Source organism: Scyliorhinus torazame, chromosome 10 (assembly GCF_047496885.1).
Source record: "Scyliorhinus torazame isolate Kashiwa2021f chromosome 10, sScyTor2.1, whole genome shotgun sequence".
In the NCBI taxonomy this organism is placed as follows: Eukaryota; Metazoa; Chordata; class Chondrichthyes; order Carcharhiniformes; family Scyliorhinidae; genus Scyliorhinus; species Scyliorhinus torazame.
In genome coordinates, this window is record NC_092716.1 from 33583805 (window position 1) to 33610907 (window position 27103).

A 27103-nucleotide genomic window follows, 5' to 3' on the forward strand; every position below is an offset into this window, starting at 1 on the left:
ACCGAATTCTCCGGCACCGAAAATTTGGCGGGGCCCCCCCCCCCCCCCCGGCGATTCTCCGGCCCGCGATGGGCCGAAGTCCTGCTGCTGTAATGCTGGTCCCGCCGACGTGAATCAAACCACCTACCTTACCGGCGGGACTGGTGGCGCGGACGGGCTCCGGGGTCCTGGGGGGGTGTCGCAGGGCGATCTGGCCCCGGGGGGTGCCCCCACGGTGGCCTGGCCTGCAATAGGGGCCCACCGATCCGCGGGCGGGCCTGTGCCGTGGGGGCACTCCTTTCCTTCCGCCTCGGCCATAGCCTCTGCAATGGCCGAGGTGGAAGTCACCCCCGCCCCATGCGCATGCGCGGGGATTATGCCAGCAGCCGCTGACGCTCCCGCGCATGCGCAGACCTCCGCCGGCCGGCGGAGTCCCTTCGGCCCCGGCAGGCGTGGCGCCAAAAGCCTTTCCCGCCAGCTGGCTGCGCGTCAGTCACTCCGGCGCGGGCCTAGCCCCTCAAGGTGAGGGCTTGGCCCCTAAAGGTGCGGAGAAATCCGCACCTTTGGGGCGGCCCGACGACGGAGTGGTTCTTGCCACTCCATCCCGCCGGGACCCCCCCCCCCCCCGCCCCACCAGGTAGGGGAGAATCCCGGCCCCTATCCTTGTACTCTAGCTGTTCTGGCTCCTAGTTTTTTTCCCCGATCATTTTCATCTTTCCTTCAATCAGTCTATGGTGCTCTGAATGTAAGAGGTAACCAAGAGTCATGCTGGTATTGCATTTTTATATCAAATTAAGGGTGGGGCTCTCTGACATTTTATTAACGAATAAAAGTGCTCAACATTATGAGGGTTTCAATAAATAGTTGCTTGGCAGTACAGAACTTGAGTATTGCTGGAAAAGAGGCATGCTGTTGAAGTTTCTCACCTTGCCCTCATCAGGGACAGATGTAATGACTAATTGTAATGGGAATAAATGTTTCCCTTTACAATTGGTATTTTACCTCTGTCCTGAACAGTGTAAGATGAAAAGCTTCAACAGCATGCCTCTTTTTCAGGTTTTGATTGGACAAATAGTGAGAAATAGCTTCCTCTGGAAAGTGCATCGGTAATTAGAAGTTAAATTTCAAACAGTTGACAAAACAACTAGAGAGGGAAATGAGGTGATGTTTTTCAAGACAGGATTGTAAGATTTGGAACACACCTGAAAGGGTGGTAAAATCAGATTCCATTGGAACTTTCAAGAGGCAATTAAATATATAAATGCAGGGAAATAATTGACTGGTTTTCTGAGTAAAAAGCTGGGGCGTGGAACTAAATTGGACAGTCCTTTCAAAGAGCCAGGACAGGACCATTGGGTCGAATGGCCTCTTGCAATTATTTGTGATTTTATGATTGGATTGGTTTATTATCACGTGTACCGAGGTACAGTGAAAAGTATTGTTCTGAGTGCCGCTCAGACAGATCGTTCCGTACTTGAAAAGAAAATACATAATAGGGCAAACATAAAATACACAATGTCAATACATAGACACAGGCAATGATTTTAAGCTGCATATTAAACAGACAGTCAAACGCACATTCCAACTATTAATTTTAATTCCTGTATTTTACCAATTGCGCCTTATTGAAGAAAATTTGGAAATATTCAAAGTCCACAATCCAGTTTGGAATGCCTGATGCAGCAGGTTTTTAAAAAAGGACCCTTCTCGAGTTATCCAATTTTAGTGATTCAGCTGATCATAAAATGTCTGTTACTAACCAAATTTAAATGTTATTTAATCATATCGCATCACTATTTTTGAGGTAAAATACCATTGTCACTTTCTGGTTTAGATAACTCAGTATTTCAGTACAACATAACAGATAATCAGAGCAAGAAACTGTCATGATATGCAAACATGCAGCAAATGAACACATAGAATAGTACACGACCAATGAGCAGTCAGGACACTCAGGGATGGTATCTCACTATAAAAGGGATGAGGCACTCACACCCCGCCTCTTTCCACAGACCAACATCTACAGAGTGAGGCAGGGTGTATCCTCAGCATCACACCCCAGCACGTGGCTTCGAGCAAGGCTGGTTCAGTTAGACTGAGTTACTACATTTAGATTAGCAGAGAGTCGAACTCATGGAGAACTGTGCTAATAGTTCAATAAAACACATTGAACTCACTTCAAAGTCCGGAGCAACTTTTACTCAAAACTGCATCAAGTGGCAGCTTGTGTTATTCCAAATTACATAACACAACAGAAACTACCATTGCTAATAATTGGTGCAAAAGGCCAATATTATCACTCAAAATGCCCTCACAGAACCAGTTTGGGATTTTCTGAATATGATGCTAATGTGGATTTTCTTCTCTTTAATTTCAGTTTATCATTCGGTTATTTCAACAATAACTTGCACTTATGAATTATTTATATATTTACTTTCATCAGGCACAGTGAATTACATCTGAACAGTGCCCATGATATTATTCCCCCAATATTATGGCCCCTACAGAAAAAATAAAAATCCTCTATGCCATCTAATTTTCCCGGAAGAACATACCAGGATGGGCTGGGCCCTGAGTTGTCATGCCACAGTCGAATGCTCTGGAGATCCCCAAGTGGGAATAGAGTTGTGAGGAGATATCCATCGACACCTCCTCTCTCAAAGATAGGTTTCTCAAGGTCAGTAAGGAAATGTGGGTCACTCTCTCCCTCTGAGCCATACAGTGTAATAGTCACCTAGATAATGAAAGATATCAAAGTGTGAAGAACAAAGGGAAACATAAACCTGTAGAAATTTCATGACATCAGAGAGCTCATTCATTTAAAATATAACCTATTTCACTTCACCAATTTCAAGCAAAACCAAATGCTGTTCGAGTGAGATAGAATCTTACACACATTTTCCCTTATTTTTCTATAGGACAAACTCCACAAGTTTTTCTATTATGTGCTTCTTTTGGTTAAAAAAATAAACAAAATTAACAAGCCGAGAGATAAATTAAGGGGCGAAATTCTCCCCCAACGGCGCGATGTCTGCCGACTGGCGCCAAAAACGGCGCCAATCAGACGGGCATCGCGCCGGCCCAAAGGTGCGGAATGCTCCGCATCTTTGGGGGGCCGAGCCCCAACATTGAGGTGCTAGGCCGGCGCCGGAGAGATTTCCGCCCCGCCAGCTGGCGGAAACGGCCTTTGTTGCCCCGCCAGCTGGCGGAAATGGCGTTTGTTGCCCCGCCAACTGGCGCGGAAATGCGGCCGCCGACAGTTTCCCGCGCATGCGTAGTGGGGAGAGTCTCTCCCGCCTCCGCCATGGTGGAGGCCATGGCGGAGGCGGAAGGGAAAGAGTGCCCCCACGGCACAGGCCCGCCCGCGGATCGGTGGGCCCCGATCGCGGGCCAGGCCACCGTGGGGGCACCCCCCGGGGTCAGATCGCCCCGCGTCCCCCCCAGCACCCCGGAGCCCGCCCACGCCGCCTGGTCCCGCCGGTAAATAACAGCTTTGATTTACGCCGGCGGGACAGGCAATTTCTGGGCGGTACTTCGGCCCATCCGGGCCGGAGAATTGAACGGGGCGGCCCGCCAACTGGCGCGGCCCGATTCCCGCCCTCCCCCAATCTCCGGTACCGGAGACTTCGGCGGGGGCGAGGGCGGGATTCACGGCGGCCAACGGCCGGGTCGGAGAATGACGCCCAAGATGCGACTTCTTCAAGGGATACTGCGAACGGAAATCAAAGTAAACGGAATCTCAAAAGAAAACATGTGCATGTCTTTGTTCACTTGTTTAGTCGAAACCAATTGCATCACATACCAAGATTTTGTGGTGACTGTTTAGCTTTGATGTATATTTTGTCTCAGTAATAGCCCAGTCACATTAGAGAAACACTGTGGGCGTGATTTAACGGTAAATAACAGAGTTCAGGGGCGTCATTCTCCGACCCCCCGCCGGGTCGGAGAATGGCCGTTGGCCGCCGTGAATCCCGCCCCCGCCCCCGCCCCCGCTGAAGTCTCCGGTACCGGAGATTGGGCGGGGGCGGGAATTCTAAGGCCCGGATGGGCCGAAGTCCCGCCCAGAAATTGCCTGTCCCGCCGGCGTAAATCAAAGCTGGAATTTACCGGCGGGACCAGGCGGCGTGGGCGGGCTCCGGGGTCCTGGGGGAGGCGCGGGGCGATCTGACCCCGGGGGGTGCCCCCACGGTGGCCTGGCCCGCGATCGGGGCCCACCGATCCGTAGGCGGGCCTGTGCCGTGGGGGCACTCTTTTCCTTCCACCTCCGCCACCATGGCGGGGCAACAAAGGCCATTTCCGCCAGCTGGCGGGGCGGAAATCCCTCCGGCGCCGGCCTAGCCCCTCAATGTTGGGGCTCGGCCCCCAAAGATGCGGAGCATTCCGCACCTTTGGGCCGGCGCGATGCCCGTCTGATTGGCGCCGTTTTTGGCGCCAGTCGGGGGACATCGCGCCGTTGGGGGAGAATTTCGCCCCAGTTTTGGGCGTGAATAGCGGGATGTTTCTCGGCGTGCTATCAAACAGGACTGTTTTTTTGGGGCCTCAACGAGGAACAGGCCACTGAGGCTGCACTTTCCTTCAGTTCCTGCACTGACAATCTCAGTGGCCTCTGGTCCCCCTCCCACCAACGCCCCAACTTACTTGTAAGGGGATCCTCGAGCCCACCGCTCACCCCACCTCATAAGTGCAGAGCAACCCCAGGCAAAATCCCTGGCATGAACAACTTGGCCGCTGGGCACATTGGCACTGTCAGCCTGGCACTCTGTGAATGTCCCTGCCAGCTGGCATGCCACCCAGCCACCCTGACAGTGCCAGGGCGGCATGGCCAAGGTGTCTGCGTGACACTGTCTGGAAGCTCAGGTCACACTGCCAGGGCACCCGGGTGGCACTGCGAGGACACCCGGGTGGTATTGCAAGTGCCAGGGTACCACCCTGTCCAGAGCCTGACCACCCAAGGTGCCGTTACACCTGGTCAACGTTTGTGCACACAAGTGCTAAACGAAGCCATGGCGCGGTCTCCCAGGTGCAGGTATTAGTCCTCAGGCCTAAGGAGAATCCAGTGCAGATATATTTACGTGAGACTAATAGCTCATTTAAATATGCAAACCTGGATCACAATGGCTTGCGAGATCTCATTAAGCATCGCAAATCACGCAAGAGCCCTCTCGCGAGATTTACCGGCCTTGCCGCTTCATCGAATTGGGCGCGGCGAGGCCGTTTAATCACGCCCTAGAGTTTACTATTTTATTTATCTGGTCTCAAAAGGTGGGAGAAGGTTCGTGCATAAAACTGTGCCATCTCCCCGAACTGTAGCTGCAAAGCAGGGCAAGGGTGACACTGTGAATGACTGCCAAGGTTAATGCTCCCCTCAAATTCTACAATAGCAGTTCCTTCCTGACTGGAGCTAATGTCATTACCAAAGTTTCTCAGTTCACCATCCAACGCTATTTCCAGCCATGCACACCAGGAGAATGGACATGCGGCTTTGCCATGGCTACCCATGTTTCAGGACACACGCCTGCACACACCACAAAGCAATAGACACTCAATGGAATGTCTTTCAATTCATGGATCTGCTGCCTGCTCCACAACCTTGCAATCATGAGGGCACAGCCCTCATCTCCAGGCAAAAGAGTGGTTGGTGTCCCTCCTTCATGTTCAGTTGTGTGAGTTTAAGAGAGGGTGTGAGCTGGACCAATGAAGTTGAAAAGGCAGTGTTGTCTTTAACTCATTGTTATGCGCTGACTGACATGACCTGCCTAGCTGTATATTTCCAACACAGGCGCCTAATGCTTGTGTTTCTGACCTTCCCAAGATGCCGACTGGTGTATGCCCCACCATTGGTTTACATGCACGTTTTGGAACTAAATGGAATCCATAGCACCCTGGAGTTAAATTTTATAGCCGTTTTCTTCAAGAACTTGGTGGTTGTTTATTCAAGATAGCTTGAATCAGTATTTCCACTTGAATCTTGAGGGACTTCTAAGCTTTGAATACACTTCTCCTTTTGCATGTTTGCAAAGTGAGGATGTAACTCAAAAAGCAAGGTACAGGTCCTCACCTAACTCCCAAAGCACAAATCGAAAAAAATGTTAAATTTGCTTCAGGAAGCCATTTTGCACTACTTAGGCTTTCCATTAACTAAAGTATGATTTCAATTTAGTCCAATATGAGAATCTTTGGATCTTCTGAGTGCATTATAACTTTGCTATTGAATACTTTTTTAGTGCATTCCATGTTCGCAACAATAAAAATCCACAGGGCAATTGGAGCTCAGCACATCCCACCTTGCAGCATCCTACCTCAGCAAGCAGAGTGCAAACTACAACTTGCAGTCCAACAGGCCCAGGCCAGGTTTAAGCTAGGTTGTCAAACCAATAAGGACAGTTTTATTGTGCAAAGCACAAAGCAACCCATGGGCTTTCATTTCGACATCCCAAATTAAAATCTGCAGTGGAAAATGACACAGAACTTGTAAAGGTTGCTAACCTTCGAGGTGGTGGCTGCTCCTCTGCGATGTCCTGTAAAAACTGTCACCAGGTAGCGGTACTGGGCGAATGGGTCATTATCAGCAAGTAATGTTATCTTCACCTTTTGTTTTGAAGTTGAAAAGAAAGGGGATTAGACAAAAAGGACAGTGCTGGTAATACGGTTCACTTTCCCCAGGCAACGGGAGGTGTAGATGGAGTCAATGGATGGGGCGCAGGCTGGTGTGATGGACTGGGCTGTGTTCATTACTGTCTGAAGTTTCTTGCGGTCTTGGGCCGAGCAGTTGCTATCCCAGGCTGCGATGTAGCCAGATAGAATGCTTTCTATGGTAAGCGCTGTGCAGGGCTCGTCCGGGATACCAGCCATGGTGGGATGAGGGCCTTAAGTTGTCATTAATGGCAGCAAGGTGGGAAAGTCATTGGGCGGAAGTCTCCGAGCGCCCGCCGGGTCGGCGTGAATCGCGCCACGCCGTCGGGACGTAATTCTCTGCAGAGCGGAGAATCGGCGCCGGCATGGTCGGCGCGGCGCAGGTTGGGGTATGCGCCGATTCTCCGGCCCGGATGGGCCAAGCGGCCGTCACAAAAAATCTAAGTCCCGCAGGCGCCGTTCTAACATCCTCTGAGCCGGCGGGAACTCGACGTTGATGGGTCTGGGGGTGGCCTGTGGGGGGAGGAGGGTCCGACCCCGGGGGGGGGGGGCTCCGCAGTGGCTTGGCCCGCGATCGGGGCCCACTGATCGGCAGGCTGGCCTCTCTGTCTGGGGGCCTCCTTTCCTCCACGCCGGCTCCTGTAGTCCTGCGCCATTTGGTGTCGGGGCCGGCGCGGGGAAGATGGCCACTGCGCATGCGCTAGTTGGCGCCGGCCCAACTGCACATGCGTGGACCCCGTGGTGCTGGGGTCACGCCGGGAACGGCAGCAAGAGAGGCGTGGGCCACTCCAGCGCCGTGCTAGCCCCCTGTGGGCCAGAGAATGGGGTCCTGGAACAGGCGCTGACGCCGGAGTAAAACACTCCCGTTTTTACGCCGGCGTCGACACTTAGCCGCCCGATGGGAGAATCCCGCCAATTAACTAGTCTCGTCACCTTGAACAGTTGGGGTGGTGGCATGAAGTTGGGAGGGCCACCCATTACCATCCTGCCTGATTAAATTCCCTCTTACCACCAAACTGGGGGAGGGCACAAGTGCCTACCACTGGCTGGTATTTAATGGAGACAACGGGGATCTCGCCTGTTACCTGGTAGGAGCCCCATATTACCTCTTTTAGGGAAGACCTGCCAAATTAAGTGCCATTGAGGCTCTCAACAGGTCAGAGGCAGAGCTTCCCTGAGATCAAGGTCTCTGGGGTAGAGGTCCCACCCATCAAGAAGTATTGACCAATCAGAAGCTGGAAGGTGTGCTTACTCGGCAGCGCCACCAGGGAGGTGGTGTCTGCTGCTGGCACTACACCGCCCTGAGGCTGAGAACTGTGGATGATCCACCTTCAGATGAGCGAACAACCCCACCCCCCCCTCCCCCTAGGGGCCAGCAAGCAATCCTGCGTGGGTTTGCTTATCCTGGTCCCCACCTGCTACTAGGTTAATACCAGCAATGGTGGGATGTGGCACTTAATTGGGCATTAATTGCCCCCTCAATTGGTTGCAGGACGAGAAGGCCGTCCATGGGCCTTCCCGTTATTGACTTATTCAAGATGGAGGCGGGATGGCAACGTGGCCCCTGCTCTCCTGCCTAATTAAATGCACCCCCACCTTCTGTTTAAACAGAGAAACACGCAATGAGCTGAATTGAATGAGAGACAGAGATGAGAAAGAGAGAGGGCGAGAGATTGGAAATGAAAGTAAGTGGATGAACAACTCACCTTGGCCATGTCTTGCCTATCTTTTCTTCTTGCCCAAACGACAGCAAGAATATAGAGCCCGAAAATGCAGGCGACAGTTGTAACAACCACTGGATTGTCCACAAATGTGGCAAACAGTTCTGCTGTCTTGCTGACATCTACTACATTGGGCATGACAAAGAAGGAGCTGCTGAAGAAGGTGAGGTGGTTGCACAGGCACTGAGTATTGCTGCTGCTTGTTAAAGGGCCCACCTGGAATCCAAAACAGAGACATGTAGAAGCCTGTACTCGCAAACATGCATCCTCCAACTGAGTTTTGGGTAGAGAGCCTCTTTAAAACTATCGCGGAAGGAAGTGAGTGTGAAGAATTAGAGCAATGGATAAATTTGTTTAAAAAAAACTCCAACAGGCGATTGTTCAAATTTGATTTCTAATCACTTTGTTACTGATCTATATTAATTTAACCCAGTTCTTGCTGATTTCTTGAAACCTGTTTATGGCTAATCTGAAAGTCTAATTATTATATATTAATAATCATCCAGATGCAAGAGAAAATAGCATCCAGATCATTATTTGCTGTGACGAGAGACTGTAGCTGATAAAGATATCCAAAGCATTGATTGAATTTTTTATGGAGAGGTAGTGTGGTAGGGGTATAGGTTTTTATTTAGGCAAAAGTCTTAAAAGTTACTGAACCAAATCAGATAAATGGCATTAAAATACAGATTGACCATAACTTAATTAATTGGTGGAAAAGAGCAATTGAGGACGGGCAATAAATGCTGGCCTAGCCAGCGATGTCCACACCCATTGAGTGAATGAATTAAAAAAAAGACTTCAAATGCTAAATGATGCCTTGCCAGTACAAGCATTGTTTTCGTTTAACTCCATTGATCACAGCTTGTAGCAAGACTCAGACCTAACAATCCTTGCACTTTACTCCCCTCACCTTTATATATTTCTGTTCCATGTTGTAAATAGAACAATTGAATTCATATCACAGTAACTATAATTTACAGTAAGATTGTTACATAATTACTGACAAAAGGAAATTGGTGTCATAAGCTTGTTAAGCAGCGGCATCTATGGAGGTGATTCTCCGGCCCTGTGTGCCCAGCTCAATCCCGCTGTCAGGAAAGGCTCGAAACAGTATCTTCGCTGGGCGCCAAATAGTGCGCGATGCTCCCGGTGCGCGGAGATGCATTCAGGTGTGAAGGGAAAGGTCAATAAACAATCCACCAAGCAGCTGTCTCTGGAGCAATAAAACTGTCAATCATTGGCTGATACAATGTATTGCTGTGTGAAATTGAATGGAAGATCTGCATTTCAAAGTCTGTCAAGGGATTTCAAACCATTTGAAGTGCATTGGGTTTCCGAGGAAACCTCTGACACTTGTAACGCCTGCTGCTTTAAACACTTATATCTGGGGCTGCAGATGTTAGAAAAGGATAATTGAAAATGCAATGATTTTTCAACCGACTGGCTGGACTGCTGTTGCGCTTTCAGGCAGGAGTCTCTGATGGGGGGGGGGCCTGATGGGGGTCTCTGATGGGGGGGTCTCTGTTGGGGGGATCTGTGGAAGGGGTCTGTGGAGGGGATGTCTGATGGGGGTTTGATTTTTGGAGTCTGATGGGGGTCTTTTAGGGGGTCTGATAGGGCAGTCTCTGATGGGGGTCTCTGATGGGGGGGTCGCTATTGGGGGGATCTGTGGAGGAGGGTCTGTGGAGGGGGCATCTGGTGGGGGTTTGAGTTTTGGAGTCTGATGTGGGTCTTTCAGGGGGTCTGATAGGGCAGTCTCTGATGGGGGTCTCTGATGGAGGGGTCTCTGTTGGGGGGACCTGTGGAGGAGGGTCTGTGGAGGGGGTGTCTGATGGGGGTTTGAGTTTTGGAGTCTGATGGGGGTCTTTTCGGGGGTCTGATAGGGAAGTCTCTGATGGGGGTCTCTGATGGAGTGTCTCTGATCGGGAGTCTCTGGGGATCTGTTGAGGGGGGTCTCATGGGGGGGGGGGGGTTTGGGCCAGCCTCATGCAAGCGCACTGTGTGGGAGTGGAACCCCATTATTCCAGTGGTGGGGGGGGGGATTTCCCTACTTCTCAGAAGAGTGGGGGGGTGGCAGGATTTACATTGGAGGGGTCAGGGGTGCAGGCCGCTGTACCTTGGTCTCGGGCAGCACGCTCAAAATGGCCGCCAAATACCGGGATTCTCGTGAATTTACTCCATGCCAGATTTGCATGGCAAAAGGAGAGGGAATTGCTCCTGGGCACCGCTCTTAGTGCCAATGGAGACCAGGTGCAATTAGTCTCCAGAATGGAGAATCCAGCCGCAGGTCTTCACCACCGGAGACCAGCCCCGATGACCATGCCGGGGGGCTCTGAGGGTATTGTAGCCCTCGGTTGGTCTGGGTCTTGGCCTGGCAAAGCCAGCCTGGCACTGCTAGAGAGCAAGCGGGAGTGCCAGGTTGGAACTGCCAAAGGGTGGGCCTTAAAGGGCTGGAAAGGGGCATGGTTCAAAATGGGCAGGATCTTAAAGGGGGCAGGGCATCAAAGGGGGGAATGAAGTGGGGGCATTTGGCAACCCCATCTTGGGTGTTCCTCACCTGGTGAGGCGGTGTTGTCGCTGGTACTAGTGAATTGGGGGGGGCCTGAACAGAGACCCATTGGGAGGGTCCCAATGCCACCAATCTTTTGGGGTGTTTGGCGGGGGAGGGGAGATGGAGTTAATGACAATGAGGATGGTGGTGGGGGAGGGGCCCTGAAACTCCACTGCCGGGATGGTGGTGGTCGGCTTTTACTGTCACTTTGAGATTGGGGAGTCCTTTAAAAGTTGGGCATCATTCTCTGTGAAGCTGGGGGGCTTGAAGGCATGTTAATGCCCCGCCCCTCTCGGTACCTGAGCAAAACTCACCTCCCTTCAAAAACATTGAATTGGGTGGATTGCGATCTGGAACCTGCCGACTCGCACAACGGAATTCACATCGTGTTTCCCGCCAGAGACCACACGTAGAAATATTTGGAGAAAATTGCGCCCATACATTTACCCATGCGAGGCCTCAACTTTGCAAAGAAGCACTCCTTATTCCATTGGTGAATTTAGTCAAACATAACCATGTGGTTGACTTGCATGACTCTTTGGAATAAAGGGTTGGGTTCTTTGGCCACGCTCGCCGCAGGATCACCACGGGCGCGGACCATGTGTAAAGGTCATTGACCTCGGGCGGGAATCTCCGGTCGCCCAAAGTATCTGATTTGGCTAAAAACATAGCTCGTACTTGATTCACCTTTGGTGTTTTTAACAGTAATTGATTTGAAATGGAGGCATTTACAATGATGTTAAAGCTGTGGCGTCTCAACAGATCCTGAGTGAGTTGTATTATGGAATGAATGATATTTAATAACCAATACAGGCGCTCTCTTACAGAATGTAATTTAGGCTACATGTCACTGGGACTACTGCACTACGAAGTAAGGGCACTCACACGGCATCCAGATGAACTCCAGTTGCTGTTAACTTCATCCCAGTATACACACTGGGACATAAAGGAAGTGAAGGCCACAGAAATGTTGGTCGGTAATGAAGAGTTTTGATCTGGGGCAGGTTTCACGGATAAGTAATATGTTCCAACCCCATACATCAGCTCAGTGGGAGAAATAAGCCAGGTGTATTTTGCAGCTTGTCGGAAAAGATGGAGAAAAATTGTGACCACATTAAGAAACAGAGCCATTTGAGTCAACTGAAACAGGCTCCATCTGAATAAAATTCCTGTTGAATAAAGATATTTGAGTTTGAACAGAGTTCAGCATTGCACAATGTACAGGTGCTGGTGTTTGCAAATTAATGTAGCAGAGTAAATTCAACTGTTAAAATGAGCCTATGAATGTGTTAATTGAAACTTCCCAACAGAAACACGATGGAATAACTAGGCATCTTACTACTTCAGTATCAAACCCAACCCAGTTTGAATTGAACTTGTTTAGTTTTAATTCGGTGAACGATAAGACTGCAAATAATCTTCGGCATGCTGCTAGTGAGGTCTGTTAATCTACAACACATGGAAAATCTGCAAATACTGACCATTCAAAACACAGTTGAAAGCATAGCCCTGTAATAAAGGCCTAGAACCAAGACCAGTGCTTCAAGGAGACCGAATACGTTAAATTTCTATATATTAAATATTTTTTCCAAGTTAAGTCACAGTTAGCAATGTTGTCCATTTTGGCTAGATTTAACCAATGCTTGAAATGCTGTTTTGCTTTGATCTAACAAATACTAGAAATCACTTGAATGATTAAAGAATTTTTCAACCTACTGTTCTCTTGTTGCTCTGCTTTCTGACTCTGATAGATTAGAAATATCACATTTATTAGTCTTTCAATTTTGTTGCACTTTCTAATGTTGTATTCTGGACACTAGTCCAGTAATGTTGTGGGGGGTTGCCAAAACAGGCAGCCCCACCCCCCGTCCGCCATACTTAAATAGATAATCGACGGTCAATTAGTCTCATTACCAAGCCAGTTGACTCTGATGATAAGTTGCTCATGCCATAAATGGTTGGCATGGACAGTCGGGCAGGAGTGGGGAGCCCGATTTTCTTCAAAGAGCAGGAAGGAAGGGGAGTTTCTACCTTCAGGGTCTGCCTCTTGTGGTTCAGGGCCCCACTGTCTTATAAGCATCTGGCACATAAAGGGTTAATGTGGCACGGAGCACAGTACTGTTGACACAAGAGAGCACATGACCCATCCCCAAGGTCAGTCCACTATTGGGTTCAAGAAGCCCTCCCGTAAAACTTTGTCTGTGGGCGCAAACAAAATTTAACCGAGTTAAAAATATACAGGCCGGGATTCCCCAATCCCGCAGTCAAGTTCTGATGCCGGCGTGATAAGCAGCGTGAACCACTCCAGCATCAACGGTCCTCGATTGTCAGGTATTCACCTCTTCCTAAGGGGGCTAGGTCAGCACCGGAGTGGTTTCCGCTGCTCCAGCCGGTGCAGCACGGCTGGCGCGTGTTTGCACATGCGCGCCATGGCTGGCACATGTTCGCGCATGCACGTAGGTTCCCGTCGCTGCGCCGGGCCCCGGGCAATATGGCGGAACCCTACAGGGGACCGGCGTGGAAGAACATAGGCCCCCATGGAACCAGCCCGCCGGCCGATCGGTAGGCCCCGACCGCGGGCCAGGCCACCACGAAGGCCCCCCCCCCCTCCCCCGGGTCGGATCCCCCCACCCAGGACGGCCTCCGCAGACAGAACTTCCAGGTCCCGCCGGGTGGGACCATACGTAACCCACGCAGGTGGGACTCAGCTGAACGCAGCACGGTAGCATGGTGGTTAGCACAATTGCTTCACAGCTCCAGGGTCCCAGGTTCGATTCCCAGCTTGGTTCACTGTCTGTGCGGAGTCTGCACGTTCTCCCCGTGTGTGCGTGGGTTTCCTCTGGGTGCTCCAGTTTCCTCCTACAGTCCAAAGATGTGCAGGTTAGGTGGATTGGCCATACTAAATTGCCCTTAGTGTTCAAAATTGCCCTTAGTGTTGGGTGGGGTTACTGGGTTATGGGGATAGGGAGGAGATGTGGGTTTGGGTAGGGTGCTCTTTCAAAGAGCCGGTGCGGACTCGATGGGCTGAATGGCCTCCTTCTGCACTGTAAATTCTATGAACTCTATGGCAGGCACTTGGAGAATCGCCGGGGATGTCGCTTTCAATGGTCCCCGACCGGCGTGGCGGCGATCCCGCGGGCGCCCGAGAATCGGGATCTGACGTCGGGGCTGGAGAATCCCAGCCATAGAGGTGTAACTTATTCAGCCATTCAAAGCAAGAGCAGCTGGTAATTATAATGAAGTGACAGCATTGCAGCCAGTTCTGGGCACCATGCTGCAGGGAGGTTGTTAGAGTCTTGGTGTGGATGGAGACGAGATTTACTGAAATGATACAAGGGATTAGAGACTTCAGTTATTTGAGGAGATTAGAAAATCTGGGATTATTCTCCTTAAAGCAGAGAAGGTTACGGCAAGTGTTCAAAATCAGGATACATGATACAGTCAATAAAGAGAATCTGTTTCCAGTGGCAGAAGGAATGGAGCTCCACGCCACCAGACACAGATTTAAAGGAATTGCAAACAATATGTGACACGAGGAAATGTTTACTCAGTGTGTTGTGATCTGCGATACATTCCCTATAAAGGTGGTGAAAACAAATTAGTTTTTAATTTGGGAATTTGACCATTCTTGAGGAACAAAAGCCAGAGAGGAGTGATAACCATAGAATTCCTCAGTGCAGAAGAAGGCTATTCAGCCCATCGAGTCTGCACTGGCCTTCAGAAAGAACGCCCAACCTAGGTCCACTACCCCGCTCTATCCCCGTAACCCCACCTAACCTGCACATCCCTGGACATTTAGGGGCAATTTATCATGGCCAATCCACCTAACCCGGACATCTTTGGACTGTGGGAGGAAACCGGAGCACCCGGAGGAGAATGTGCAAACCCCCACAGACAGTCAACTAAGACTGGAATTGAACCTGGGTCCCATATGCTGTGAGGCAGTAGAGCTAACCACCGTGTCTCACCCTAATATAAATCACATTAGCCGGTTGCCGGAATGGAGGATCCCGCTCCCGACGGGGTACACCTCCCTAGAAAACAGGGCTGGCTGGTCGGAAAATCCCGCCCGGCGTATTTTGCCAAAAACCCGAGCAGTAAAAAGAACAGAATCCAAGGCCGGGATTTTCTGGTTCTGACACCGGCTGAGTAGTCGGCTCCCCAATTATCCGGTCCTGCTCGCAACAATGCCCGTCCAGTATTGGGGCTGGAAAATCCCACCCCATCACGGGCAGCACGGTAGCATAGTGGTTAGCACATGCTCCAGGGTCCCAGGTTCGATTCCCGGCTGGGTCACTGTCTGTGCAGAGTCTGCACATTCCCCCTGTGTCTGCGTCTGTTTCCTCCGGGTGCTCTGGTTTCCTCCCACAGGCCAAAGATGTGCGGCTTAGGTGGATTGGCCATGATAAATTGCCCTTAGTGTCCAAAAAAATGTTAAGTGGGGATTACGGGGATAGGGAGATATGTGGGCTACAGTAGGGTGCTCCTTGTAAGGGGCTTCAGTAGGGTGCTCTTTGTAAGGGCCGGTGCAGACCCGATGGGCCGAATGGACTCCATCTGCACTGTAAATTCTATGATTGTTCTCAGGAAAGCGAATGCATTAAAAAAAAAATGAAGATAATGGAGAAGGCTTAGGGAAATGGGACTTTAAAGCTCGCCATTCAGAGAATTGGCATGGGTGGGAATAGATTGACTGGTCTCCTCCTACGCTTTAGAACTCTGTGTTTTAATGTCAATGTGGCAGTCTACGCACATACCGACAAAAATAGAAACGGAAAATGCTGGAAAAACTCAGCCAGTCTGATGCTGTCTGTGGAGTGAGAAACGGCATTAACCTTTCAAGTGCAACATGAAACTTCTCCAGAAAAGAAGGACCATTAAATGCAGAAGGAAAGGGGTCGTTTTCCTTGCTTTCTTGTAGCCTGTCCTCCTTGTAGAGATTTCTTATTGCTACCTTTTCATTTGCTCTTACCTCCAGTGTACTTAATATTAGGTAATTGTGCGGTAATTAGAAAGCTGGTCTCATTGGGTTCAGATTCATAGTTGAAGTAGAGGAGCAGGGGAATGCTTTGCTCGGGTTCCAGATGAATCAGCAGAGTTCCACTGTCTGAAGTTACATTCACTTGAATGATGGTCAGATTGTCCACAAGCTTAAATTCAGTCCGATTCTCATTCAATACGTTAGATCTAGGAAGTATTATCTGTGACAGAAACAAACTAGTTTACAATTCAAAAGTTATGGAAATGTGGTTCCACGATTCAGCAGTAAACCTTGGGCGTCATTCTCCGACCCCCCGCCGGGTTGGAGAATCGCCGGGGGCTGCCGTGAATCCCACCCCCGCCGGTTGCCGAAGTCTCCGGTACCGGATATTCGGTGGGGGCGGGAACCGGGCCGCGCCGGTTGGCGGGCCCCCCCGCTCGATTCTCCGGCCCGGATGGGCCGAAGTCCCGCCGATAAATTGCCTGTCTCGCCGGCGTAAATTAGAGTACCTATTTACCGGCAGGACAAGGCGGCGTGGGCGGGCTCCGGGGTCCTGGGGGGACGCGGGGTGATCTGACCCCGGGGGGTGTCCCCACGGTGGCCTGGCCCGCGATCGGGGCCCACCGATCCACAGGCAGGCCTGTGCCGTGGGGGCACTCTTTCCCTTCCGCCTCCGCAACGGTCTCCACCATGGCGGAGGCGGAAGAGACTCTCCCCACTGCGCATGCGCGGGAAACTGTCAGCGGCCGCTGACGCTACCACGCATGCGCCGCCCCGACATGTCATTTCCGCGCCAGCTGGCGGGGCAACAAAGGCCGTTTCCGCCAGCTGGCGGGGCGGAAATCCCTCCGCCGCCGGCCTAGCCCCTCATTGTTGGGGCTCGGCCCCTAACGATGCGGAGCATTCCGCACCTTTGGGGCGGCGCGATGCCCGTCTGATTGGCGTCGTTTTGAGGGCCAGTCGGCGGACATCGCGCCGTTTGGGGAGAATATCGCCCCAGATTCTCAATTTATTTTTGAGTTTTCTGGTAGAGTTCGAGACAGTGCTGTCAAATTCTTCTTTTCTATTTGTCTTCATGTGTTTCTTCAGAGACAGACATGCTCTGCCATGCCATTACCTGTTGTAAAAATCACTCAATAATGAACTATTTGACATTTAAAAACTAAATGAAATATATGTTTTGACAATGGTTTAAAAAATACTTTATTGAATGTCATCCCGTCAATTCACTGTGAGACCGTGAGAACGAGCGAACCTTAGGCTTTAATATCCATGAACTAGCCTGCCAGAGACGGCTGAACAAATGAGTGCCACCCATAAGTGGCCGGACTATATATGGCCCCGGTGAGGGCGGAGCCAGAGGCGGAGCCCACTAGGGTTCCAGTACAGTACCTGGAAGTAGCCCATATCATCACTTCCAGGTCATGGGTCACATTATTATACAGACAGTACAGACAGCTCATGCATTAGGTGAAATACATTCACCACATTGAACCAATCCATAAGACCATAAGACATAGGAGCAGAATTAGGCCATCGAGTCTGCTCCGCCACTCATTCATGGCTGATGATTCTCATCCCCATTCTCCTGCCTTCTTCCTGTAACCCCTGATCCCCTTATTAATCAAGAACCTATCTCTGTCTTAAAGACTCTCAGTGACTTGGCCTCCACAGCCTTCTACGGCAATGAGTTGCACAGATTCACCATCCTCTGGCTGAAGAAATTCCTCCTCATATCAGTTTTAAAGGATTGTCCCTTCAGTCTGAGGCTGTGCCTTCGGGTTCTAATCTCTCCTACTTATGGAAACATCTTCTCCACGTCCACTCTGTCTAGGCCTCTCAGTATTCTGTAAATTTCAATGAGATACCCCTCCCATCCTTCCAAACTCCAGTATTACCAGAATTCCCCTTATGAAATTACAGGTAATTAAAGCTAGCTTAGAATTGGGCTGAGTGACACACCGTAAAGCTACATTTTACATATATTTTTTACTATTATAACTTTTGCTGAGATTCTTTTCAGTATTTGTTCCTAGGATGGGAACATCATTAACAAGACCAGTATTTATTGCCCACTCCTAATTGCCCCTTTGAACCGCTGCAGTCCATTTGATGTAGGTACTCCCACAGTGTTATTAGGAAGGGAGTTCCAGGAATAAGACCCAGTGACAGTGAAGCGATATCGCTCCATTGGACTTGTTCATCTATGTGGTGGAGGCTGCAGATTTGGAAGGTGCTGTCAAAGGAGCCTGAGTCAGTTGCTGCAGTGCATCTTGTAGATGGTGCACATTGGCTGCCACTGTGCATTGGTGATGGAGGAAATGAATGTTAAAGGTGGTGGATGGGGTGCCAATGAAGCCGGCTGCTTTTACGTGGATGGTGTGCAGCCCTTCATCCAGGAGAATATTCCATCATATTCCTGACTTGTACCTTGTCGAGCATGGATTGGCTTTGCGGAGTCAGGAGGCGAATTAGTCACTGCAGAATTCCAAGCTTCTGATCTGCTTTTGTAGCCACAGTATTTATATGGTTGGTCCAGTTCAGTTTCTGGTCAATAGTAACCCCCAGGATGTTGATGGTGGGCATTCAGTGATGGTAATTGATTAAATACTTTTTTTTCAATGACAGTTAAAGGGAAATATTTAGAGTTGTCTCACATTGGAGATGGTAATTGCCTTGGATCTAGAAGGCGTGAATACTACTTGTCACATATCAGCTCATGTCTGAATGTTGTGTAGCCCTTGTTGCACGTTGCATGAATATTGTTCAGTGCTTGTTGCTAGTTCTGAGATCAAGTCTTCGGTACCACAGGCCAATATGTACCGGCAACCCTACGGCGGGTTATACCTTGGCGGAGGTGGCCAGCCATTGGTGGTCGCTGGGATCTACTGGTCCTGCCAAAGTCAACGGAGTTTGGCATGGCTCACCCATCCTGCTGCTGGGAATCCTGTCATGTTGGGAATGGCTTTGGCACGACTAGAAGGTCTCGCTGGCAGGAAGGGATGGAAAATCACGTCCACCGCTTTTGTTTACAATTTTCAGAAATACCATTGGTTAGAAAAGCCTCAACTGTACATTAGCCTGGAAATTCTTATTGGTGATGGTATTTAGCTATTAGAACTGGAAGTGGGCAGATTGGAAGTGGGCTAGAGGTTTGAATTATTTTCCCCTCCCCAGTGCAGTCGGCCTCAGTGTTAAAATCCCCCCTGAAGTGTCAAGGTTCTTTCCGCTGATGATGGAAACAAAGGGACACAGTTCACAGATTTACCTCAATATCTTCTGTCAGATTGCGGACAGAATGAATGGTACCATTTACTGATGTCAGTGTCAGACCACTCACAGCTCCTGATACTTCATCCTTCCTCGTCCACATGAAAGGGTTCACTGAAAAGCTGACCACCTGAAAAAAGATAAAACTTTGCTACTTGCTGAATTTCAACGAAAAACAAAAGAATTGCAAAATGCCATCCTTAAAACAATACAAATCATAGAATTCCTACAGTGCAGAAGGAGGCCATTCAACCCATCGACTCTGCATCAATCCTCTGAAAGAGCACCCTAAATCCCCTGCCCTGTCCCTGTAACCCCACCTAACCTTTGGACACTAAGGGGCAATTTAGCATGGCCAATCCACCTAACCTGCACATCTTTGGACTGCTGGAGGAAACCAGAGCACCCGGAGCAAACCCACGCAGACACGGGGAGAATGCGCAAACTCCACACAGGCAATTACCCAAAATCAAAATTGAACCCGGGTTCGTGGTGATGTGAAACAGAAGTGCAAACCACTGTGCCGCCGTGCTGTCATCCTGAGATTCATGTAGTAAAAATGGAGGGGATGACCTTCCAGTTCAGGCAGTCACATAAAACCAGTGATTGTGAATCAGTGCTTTACACTCTGTCCAAAATTCCTTTCCATTGACTTTGAGTTGGTTCAACTAACATTAATGAACTAAATAAAGCAAGGTTGGCATGGTGGTGAGCACTACTTCCTCCCGGCGCTGAGGACCCAGGTTCAATCATGGCCCCAGGTCACTGACGGTGTGGAGTTTGCACATTCTCCTCGTGTCTGCGTGGGTCTCACTCTCACAACCCAAAGATCTGCAGGGTCGGTGGATTGTCCATGCTAAATTGCCCCTTAATTGGAGAAAAATGAACTAAATAAAGCAGAATAATCACGGTTAGCACTGTTGCTTCACAGCGCTAGGGTCCCAGGTTCGATTCCTGGCTTGGGAATCTGTCTGTGTGGAGTCTGCACGTTCTCCCTGTGTCTGGGTGGGTTTCCTCCGGGTTCTCTGTTTTCCTCCCACAAGTCCCAAAAGACATGCTTATTAGGTGCATTGGACATTCTGAATTCTCCCTGAGAGTACCCGAACAGGAGCCGGAGTGTGGCGACTAGGGGATTTTCACAGTAACTTCATTGAAATGTAATGTAATGTAAGCCTTCTTGTGACACTAATAAAGATTATTAAGATCATGGGCGAAATTCTCCGTTATCGGCGGAAACTCCGCCGATCGGCGCAAAAAACGGCGCAAATCCCACTTGCGTCACGTCATAAAAATGGGCCGATAGTCTGCGGCCCGAAATGGGCTAGCAGCGACGTAACGGGATCCGCGCTTGCGCAGTGGTTCACGCCGTGCAGCGTCATACGCGCTGCACGGCGTGACGGCTCATAAGGCCGCGCAGCTCCCCCCCACCCGACCGGAACAGCCGACCGCAACACACGACTTGATGGCTGGCCGTCGCTCAGCCCCGAGGTTCGAGTCAAGCGATGTGGAGGCGCTCCTGGATGCGGTGGAGCAGAGGAGGGACGCCCTGTATCCCGGGCACGGCCGCAGAGTTGCCCCACGCCACAGCCGGCGTCTGTGGAGGGAGGTGGCAGAGGCCGTCACCGCTGTGGCCCTAACACCACGGACAGGCACCCAGTGCCACAAGAAGGTGAACGACCTCGTCAGAGCAGGCAGGGTGAGCCTCCCCCATATCCCCTCTCCCCCATATCCCCCATATTCCCCCCACCCCCATATCCCCCATCCCCCATATCCCCCATATTCCCCTCCCCCATATCTCCCCTCCCCCATATCCCCCCTCCCCCATATCCCCCCTCCCCATATCCCCATATCCCCCCTCCCCCATATCCCCCATATTCCCCCCTCCCCCATATCCCCCCTCCCCCATATCCCCCCTCCCCCATATCCCCCCTCCCCCATATCCCCCATATCCCCCCCTCCCCCATATCCCCCCCTCCCCCATATCCCCCATATCCCCAAGTGAATCCAGCCCTAACCTTAACCTCTGCAATGCACGCGCAACCGATGGCGTGCATTCATATACCTGCCTAACACTGTTGCCTTTTACCCCTGCCACCACCCCCCCCCCCCCCACAGGAGAAGCGCGCACACAACACCAGGGAGCATGTGAGGACTGGAGGAGGGCCCGCTGATGAGAGGCCACTGACCGTACACGAGGAAAGGGCCCTGGAACTGGCTGGCGGACCTGAGGACCGGGAGGTTGCTGATGCAGAGGTCGGGGCCCCACGAGCAAGTGAGCCACCAACAGCCCGTCCCCATATCCCCCCTCCCCTATATCCCCCTCTCCCGTATCACCTGATCACTGCCTGATGTCTAACCATGCATGCTTCATTGTGTATCGCAGGACCAAACGTCCAGGCACCCATCCCCGCAGATGCAGACCGCCCGCAGGATGCCCCTCGGAGACCACGGGAGACGGAGAGACCCGCACCCTCCAGCATGCGACGCCCGCAGGATGCCCCTCGGAGACCACGGGAGACGGAGAGACCCGCACCCTCCAGCATGCGACGCCCGCAGGATGCCCCTCGGAGACCACGGGAGACGGAGAGACCCGAACCCTCCAGCATGCGACGCCCGCAGGATGCCCCTCGGAGACCACGGGAGACGGAGAGACCCGGACCCTCCAGCATGCGACGCCCGTAGGATGCCTCTCGCACACCACGGGAGACGGAGAGACCTGGAGCAACAGGGAGACGACACCCCCGTCACGTGCGGGAGCGACCACCCAGCGATGAGGGGGGCAGCCACAGGCCCCCGTCACATCTGAGCCAGGACACCACTACCCAGGACACCCCTACCCGGGACACCACTACCCGGGACAGCACTACCCGGGACAGCACTACCCGGGACAGCACTACCCAGGACACCCCTACCCGGGAAGACGAAATACCGGACAGTGACTCAGAGTGGATGGGTGGAGACGAACCCCCACCCCAAAGTGCCATGGACTCAGAGTGGGACGAAGAGCACGACACAACGCCACTGCTGTCACCAACACCCTCCACCATCGCAGAAACACTCACCACGGTTGGGCACTTTAGTGATGAGGCGTCTGGTACACTCACTGGTGCGCACAACACAGCCGTCCCGGTACAGCAGGTGGAGGTAGGAGCAGCAGAGGGACCGGGCGGTCGGAGGGCAGCCCAGGCCAAGCGAACATCTGCCGCCCAGATGGATCCCGGGTTCCTGCAGTTACCACACCCACACATAGATCCGATGCAACCACCGACACGGAGACGAGCGAATAGGGTGACGGGTGGCTTGCGGCGGCTGCGGTCGCAGGTGGAGGAGTCCACCCGCGTCCAGGAGCTGGGAGTGGTCCCGGTCATGCGTGCCACCCAGGCTGACACCGCACGGGTGGCGTCCGCGGTGGAGGCAATGGGTGCGACGGTGTCAGACATGGGGAACGGTTTGCGAGGCCTGGGGCCTTCCGTGCAGGCGGCGCCTGTGGCCCAGGAAATGGCTGCCCTCTCACAGGAGGCCATGAGCCAGTGCCAGCGCCAGATGGCAGAGGCGCTCAACGCCATAGCCCAGTCTCAGCAGGCCATGGCCCAGTCTCAGCAGGCCATGGCCCAGTCTCAGCAGGCCATAGCCCAGTCTCTGCAGGCCATGGCCCAGTCTCTGCAGGCCATGGCCCAGTCTCAGCAGGCCATCGCTGAGGGCATCGGCGCCAGTGGCCATGTGCGAGCTGGCGTCGCACTGTCGCAGACAGGGTTCGACAACCCCCTGGGCTCCATGGCTGCAAACCTGCAGACCCCTGTCGATACCAGCACGGGCCTCCAGGACTGGCAGTGCCAGATGTCGGGGGCGCGTCGGATGGCCAGTCCGTTCGCATCCCCCACCCATGTAGAGGCCTGGGGGCCATCGGGCACCCCGAGGGAGGAGGAGGTGGTGTGGTCCGTCCCGGCTCCCTCTGTAGGGGAGGTCCCGGTACACCGCGACACCTCGGACTCCCCCCCTTCCGTCCCAGGTGCATCGGGTGGGCAACGGGCAGGACAGGCGGGCAGCTCGCCATCCCAGTCGCCCGGGCCGCAGCCTGGCCCATCTAGGCCAGGACGCCCCAGGAAACGGCCGCCAAAGGGATCCAGTGTCAGAGGGCAGGAATCACAGGAGTCCACCTCCAGTTCTGTTGTACCGTCTGGGGAACCACGTAGACGTAGTCAAAGGGCCCGTAAGGCCAAACAATTAGACACTGAGTAAGTTGGCACGGGTGCAGGGCACAGATGAGTTTTAGGCGCTAGGGCACGTGCATGAACTCCTTTGGTTATTAAAGTCAATGTTACACCTACCGAAGCTGCCTTTGTGCTCTGTCCAAAGTGTGCGGGGGTGTCATGTACGTTGAGCGCAAGTGTGTGTGTGAGGGGTGGTCTTACCTCAGCCCCAGGTGAGTCTGCCCCCTTCCCCCTGGGCCGCCATCAACATCCCCCGGGCAGAGGACGGGACCGTGCGCTGCAGTGTCACAGCCGCATGCAGGGATGGTCCGGGTGGATGGTGGTACTGTGGCCATGGGTCAGACATAGTCCAACGATGTAGAGCCAGGAGCTCATCGGAGGCGGGTTGTCATCATTCTCCATGGCCTGCGATAGACACGCGTCCACCCGCAACTGGGTGAGCCCGGCCCGTTGTGCCGCCGGTGGATCGGCAATTGGGGGTGGGGGGGTGGTGTGCATGCGGGTGGGGTGTGTGGGGTTGGGGAGGGGGGTGAGGGTGCTGGGTGGGTGGATGGGTGGGGGGTGTGGGTGGTCGGCTGTTGTCATGGTGTGCGGTCTGTGGCCATACTACCCGATTCCCACGCCCATCTAGTCAGTGAAGCGGGCGTCTATCAGTCTGTCCCGTGCCCGCTGGGCCAGCCGGTAACGGTGGACAGCCACCCGTTTGTGTCTACCCCGTCTGCCCTGACCATTGCCCCCATCCCCCTCATCTGGGGAGGACTGGGCCTCTTCCTGCTGCTCCTCCACTCCGCCCTCCTCTGCCTGCGGCACATCGCCCCTCTGCTGGGCTATGTTGTGCAGGATGCAGCACACCACAATGATGCGGCCGACCCTATCTGACCGATACTGGAGGGCGCCCCCAGAGAGGTCCAGGCACCTGAAACGCATCTTCAGCACGCCAAAGCACCTTTCGATCACTCCCCTTGTCGCTACATGGGCATCATTGTAGCGGTTCTCCGCCTCATTGCGTGGCCTCCGTATAGGCGTCATCAGCCACGATCGCAATGGGTAGCCCCTGTCGCCCAGCAACCAGCCCCTCAGCCGGGGATGGCGTCCCTCGTACATGCCGGGGATGGATGACCGCGACAACACGAATGAGTCGTGTACACTGCCTGGGTGACGGGCGCAGACGTGCAGGATCATCATGCGGTGGTCGCAGACCACCTGTACGTTCATCGAATAGGTCCCCTTCCTATTAGTGAACACGGCCCTGTTATCTGCAGGTGGCCGCACGGCGACGTGCATCCCATCGATCGCGCCCTGGACCATGGGGAACCCGGCAATAGCAGAGAAGCCCACGGCCCGGGCATCTTGGCTGGCCCGGTCCACGGGGAAGCGGATGTAGCGGTGCGCCATGGCATAAAGGGCATCTGTCACTGCCCGGATGCACCGATGCACCGATGTCTGCGATATGCCGGACAGGTCCCCACTCGGTGCCTGGAATGACCCCGTTGCATAAAAGTTCAGGGCCACCGTAACCTTGACGGACACGGGGAGAGGGTGTCCCCCGCCAGTGCCACGCGGTGACAGGTGTGCCAGCAGGTGGCAGATGTGTGCCACGGTTTCCCGGCTCATCCGGAGTCTCCTCCTGCATTCCCGGTCCATGAGGTCCTGGTATGACTGCCGGGGCCGGTACACACGGGGCGCCCTCGGGTGCCTCCGTTGCCGTGGGGCCGCGACGTCCTCCTCCCCCTCCTCGTCCTGTCGGTCAGGTGTCCCTCCAGCCTGGGCGGCTGCCGCCTGCCCCTCTGCGGCAGCCTGCGCCGCCTCTCTGGCACGCTCCTCCTCCTCCTCCTCCTCCTCCTCCTCATCCAGGGCAACATAGACATGAGCGGCTGCCACCACGGCGGCCAACATCGCTGGATGGTCTGAAAACATGACGGCCTGGTGGGGGGGAGGGGAACGACGACATGTCATCATTGCCCATATCCCCTCCTCCCCCCAGCCAGGTGGCATGGACCGCATGGGTCCAACTGTTGGAGGCTGGCACCTGGCCAGGTGGACCAACTCATTTGCCCTCCCATCACCCACCCCGGCACGGACCCCCTCCACAACCCCCAACCTCCACCCCAGCACGGAAACCCCCAACCTCCACCCCAGCACGGACCCCCCCCAACCTCCACACCGGCACGGACCCCCTCCCCAACCCCCAACCTCCACCCCAGCACGGACCCCCCCCCAACCTCCACCCCGGCACGGACCCCCTCCACAACCCCCAACCTCCACCCCAGCACGGACCCCCCCCAACCTCCACCCCGGCACGGACCCCCTCCACAACCCCCAACCTCCACCCCAGCACGGACCCCCCCAACCTCCACCCCAGCACGGACCCCCCCCAACCTCCACCCCGGCACGGACCCCCTCCCCAACACCCAACCTCCACCCCAGCACGGACCCCCCCCCCCAACCTCCACCCCGGCACGGACCCCCTCCCCAACACCCAACCTCCACCCCAGCACGGACCCCCCCCAACCTCCACCCCGGCACGGACCCCCCCCCCCAACCTCCACCCCGGCACGGACCCCCTCCCCAACCTCCACCCCGGCACGGACCCCCTCCACAACCCCCAACCTCCACCCCAGCACGGACCCCCCCCAACCTCCACCCCGGCATGGACCCCCTCCACAACCCCCAACCTCCACCCCAGCACGGACCCCCCCCCAACCTCCACCCCGGCACGGACCCCCTCCACAACCCCCAACCTCCACCCCAGCACGGACCCCCTCAACCTCCACCCCAGCACGGACCCCCCCCAACCTCCACCCCAGCACGGACCCCCCCCAACCTCCACCCCGGCACGGACCCCCTCCCCAACACCCAACCTCCACCCCAGCACGGACCCCCCCCAACCTCCACCCCGGCACGGACCCCCTCCCCAACACCCAACCTCCACCCCAGCACGGACCCCCCCCAACCTCCACCCCGGCACGGACCCCCCCCCCAACCTCCACCCCGGCACGGACCCCCTCCCCAACCTCCACCCCGGCACGGACCCCCTCCACAACCCCCAACCTCCACCCCAGCACGGACCCCCCCCAACCTCCACCCCGGCACGGACCCCCTCCACAACCCCCAACCTCCACCCCAGCACGGACCCCCCCAACCTCCACCCCAGCACGGACCCCCCCCAACCTCCACCCCGGCACGGACCCCCTCCCCAACACCCAACCTCCACCCCAGCACGGACCCCCCCCAACCTCCACCCCGGCACGGACCCCCCCCCCAACCTCCACCCCGGCACGGACCCCCTCCCCAACCTCCACCCCGGCACGGACCCCCTCCCCAACCTCCACCCCGGCACGGACCCCCCCCCCAACCTCTACCCCGGCACGGACCCCCTCCACAACCCCCAACCTCCACCCCGGCACGGACCCCCTCCCGGCACTCCCCCGGAGCCCAGCCTACTCTAACCACCCCCCCCCGCCGCACACACACACAAGCCGAGACACACCTCTCCTCAGGCAATCAGTCTGCGGCCACGCCATTTCCTGCCCAGAGCCAACCCCCCAGGCCGTCACTCACCTCCTCGCTGGTCGGCGTGAGCCTGGAGCACCGGGTCACGCCGATGAAAAGGAGGTTTGATTCACGTCGACGTGAACGGTCATCACGTCGACGGGACTTCGGCCCATCCGGAAGGGAGAATATCGGCAGGCCGAAAATCGGCTGCCTTGCGCAGACCCGTGACATTCTCCGCGGCAGCGGCGCCATTAACGCC

At 54.1% G+C, this 27103-nt stretch overlaps 1 protein-coding gene across 1 annotated transcript in view; it reads right to left on the reverse strand.

Annotated features, from left to right (window-relative positions):
• LOC140430450 (polycystin-1-like protein 2) overlaps positions 1–27103 on the reverse strand; it is a 228784-nt gene that overhangs the window by 93167 nt on the left and 108514 nt on the right. Inside the window, exons 21-26 of the mRNA XM_072517932.1 lie at positions 19137–19268; positions 15860–16088; positions 11773–11966; positions 8319–8549; positions 6466–6567; positions 2535–2713 (exon numbers count right to left, since the gene is read on the reverse strand). Of these exons, the coding sequence (XP_072374033.1) occupies positions 2535–2713; positions 6466–6567; positions 8319–8549; positions 11773–11966; positions 15860–16088; positions 19137–19268 (1067 nt within the window). The remainder of the gene's footprint in view (positions 1–2534; positions 2714–6465; positions 6568–8318; positions 8550–11772; positions 11967–15859; positions 16089–19136; positions 19269–27103) is intronic.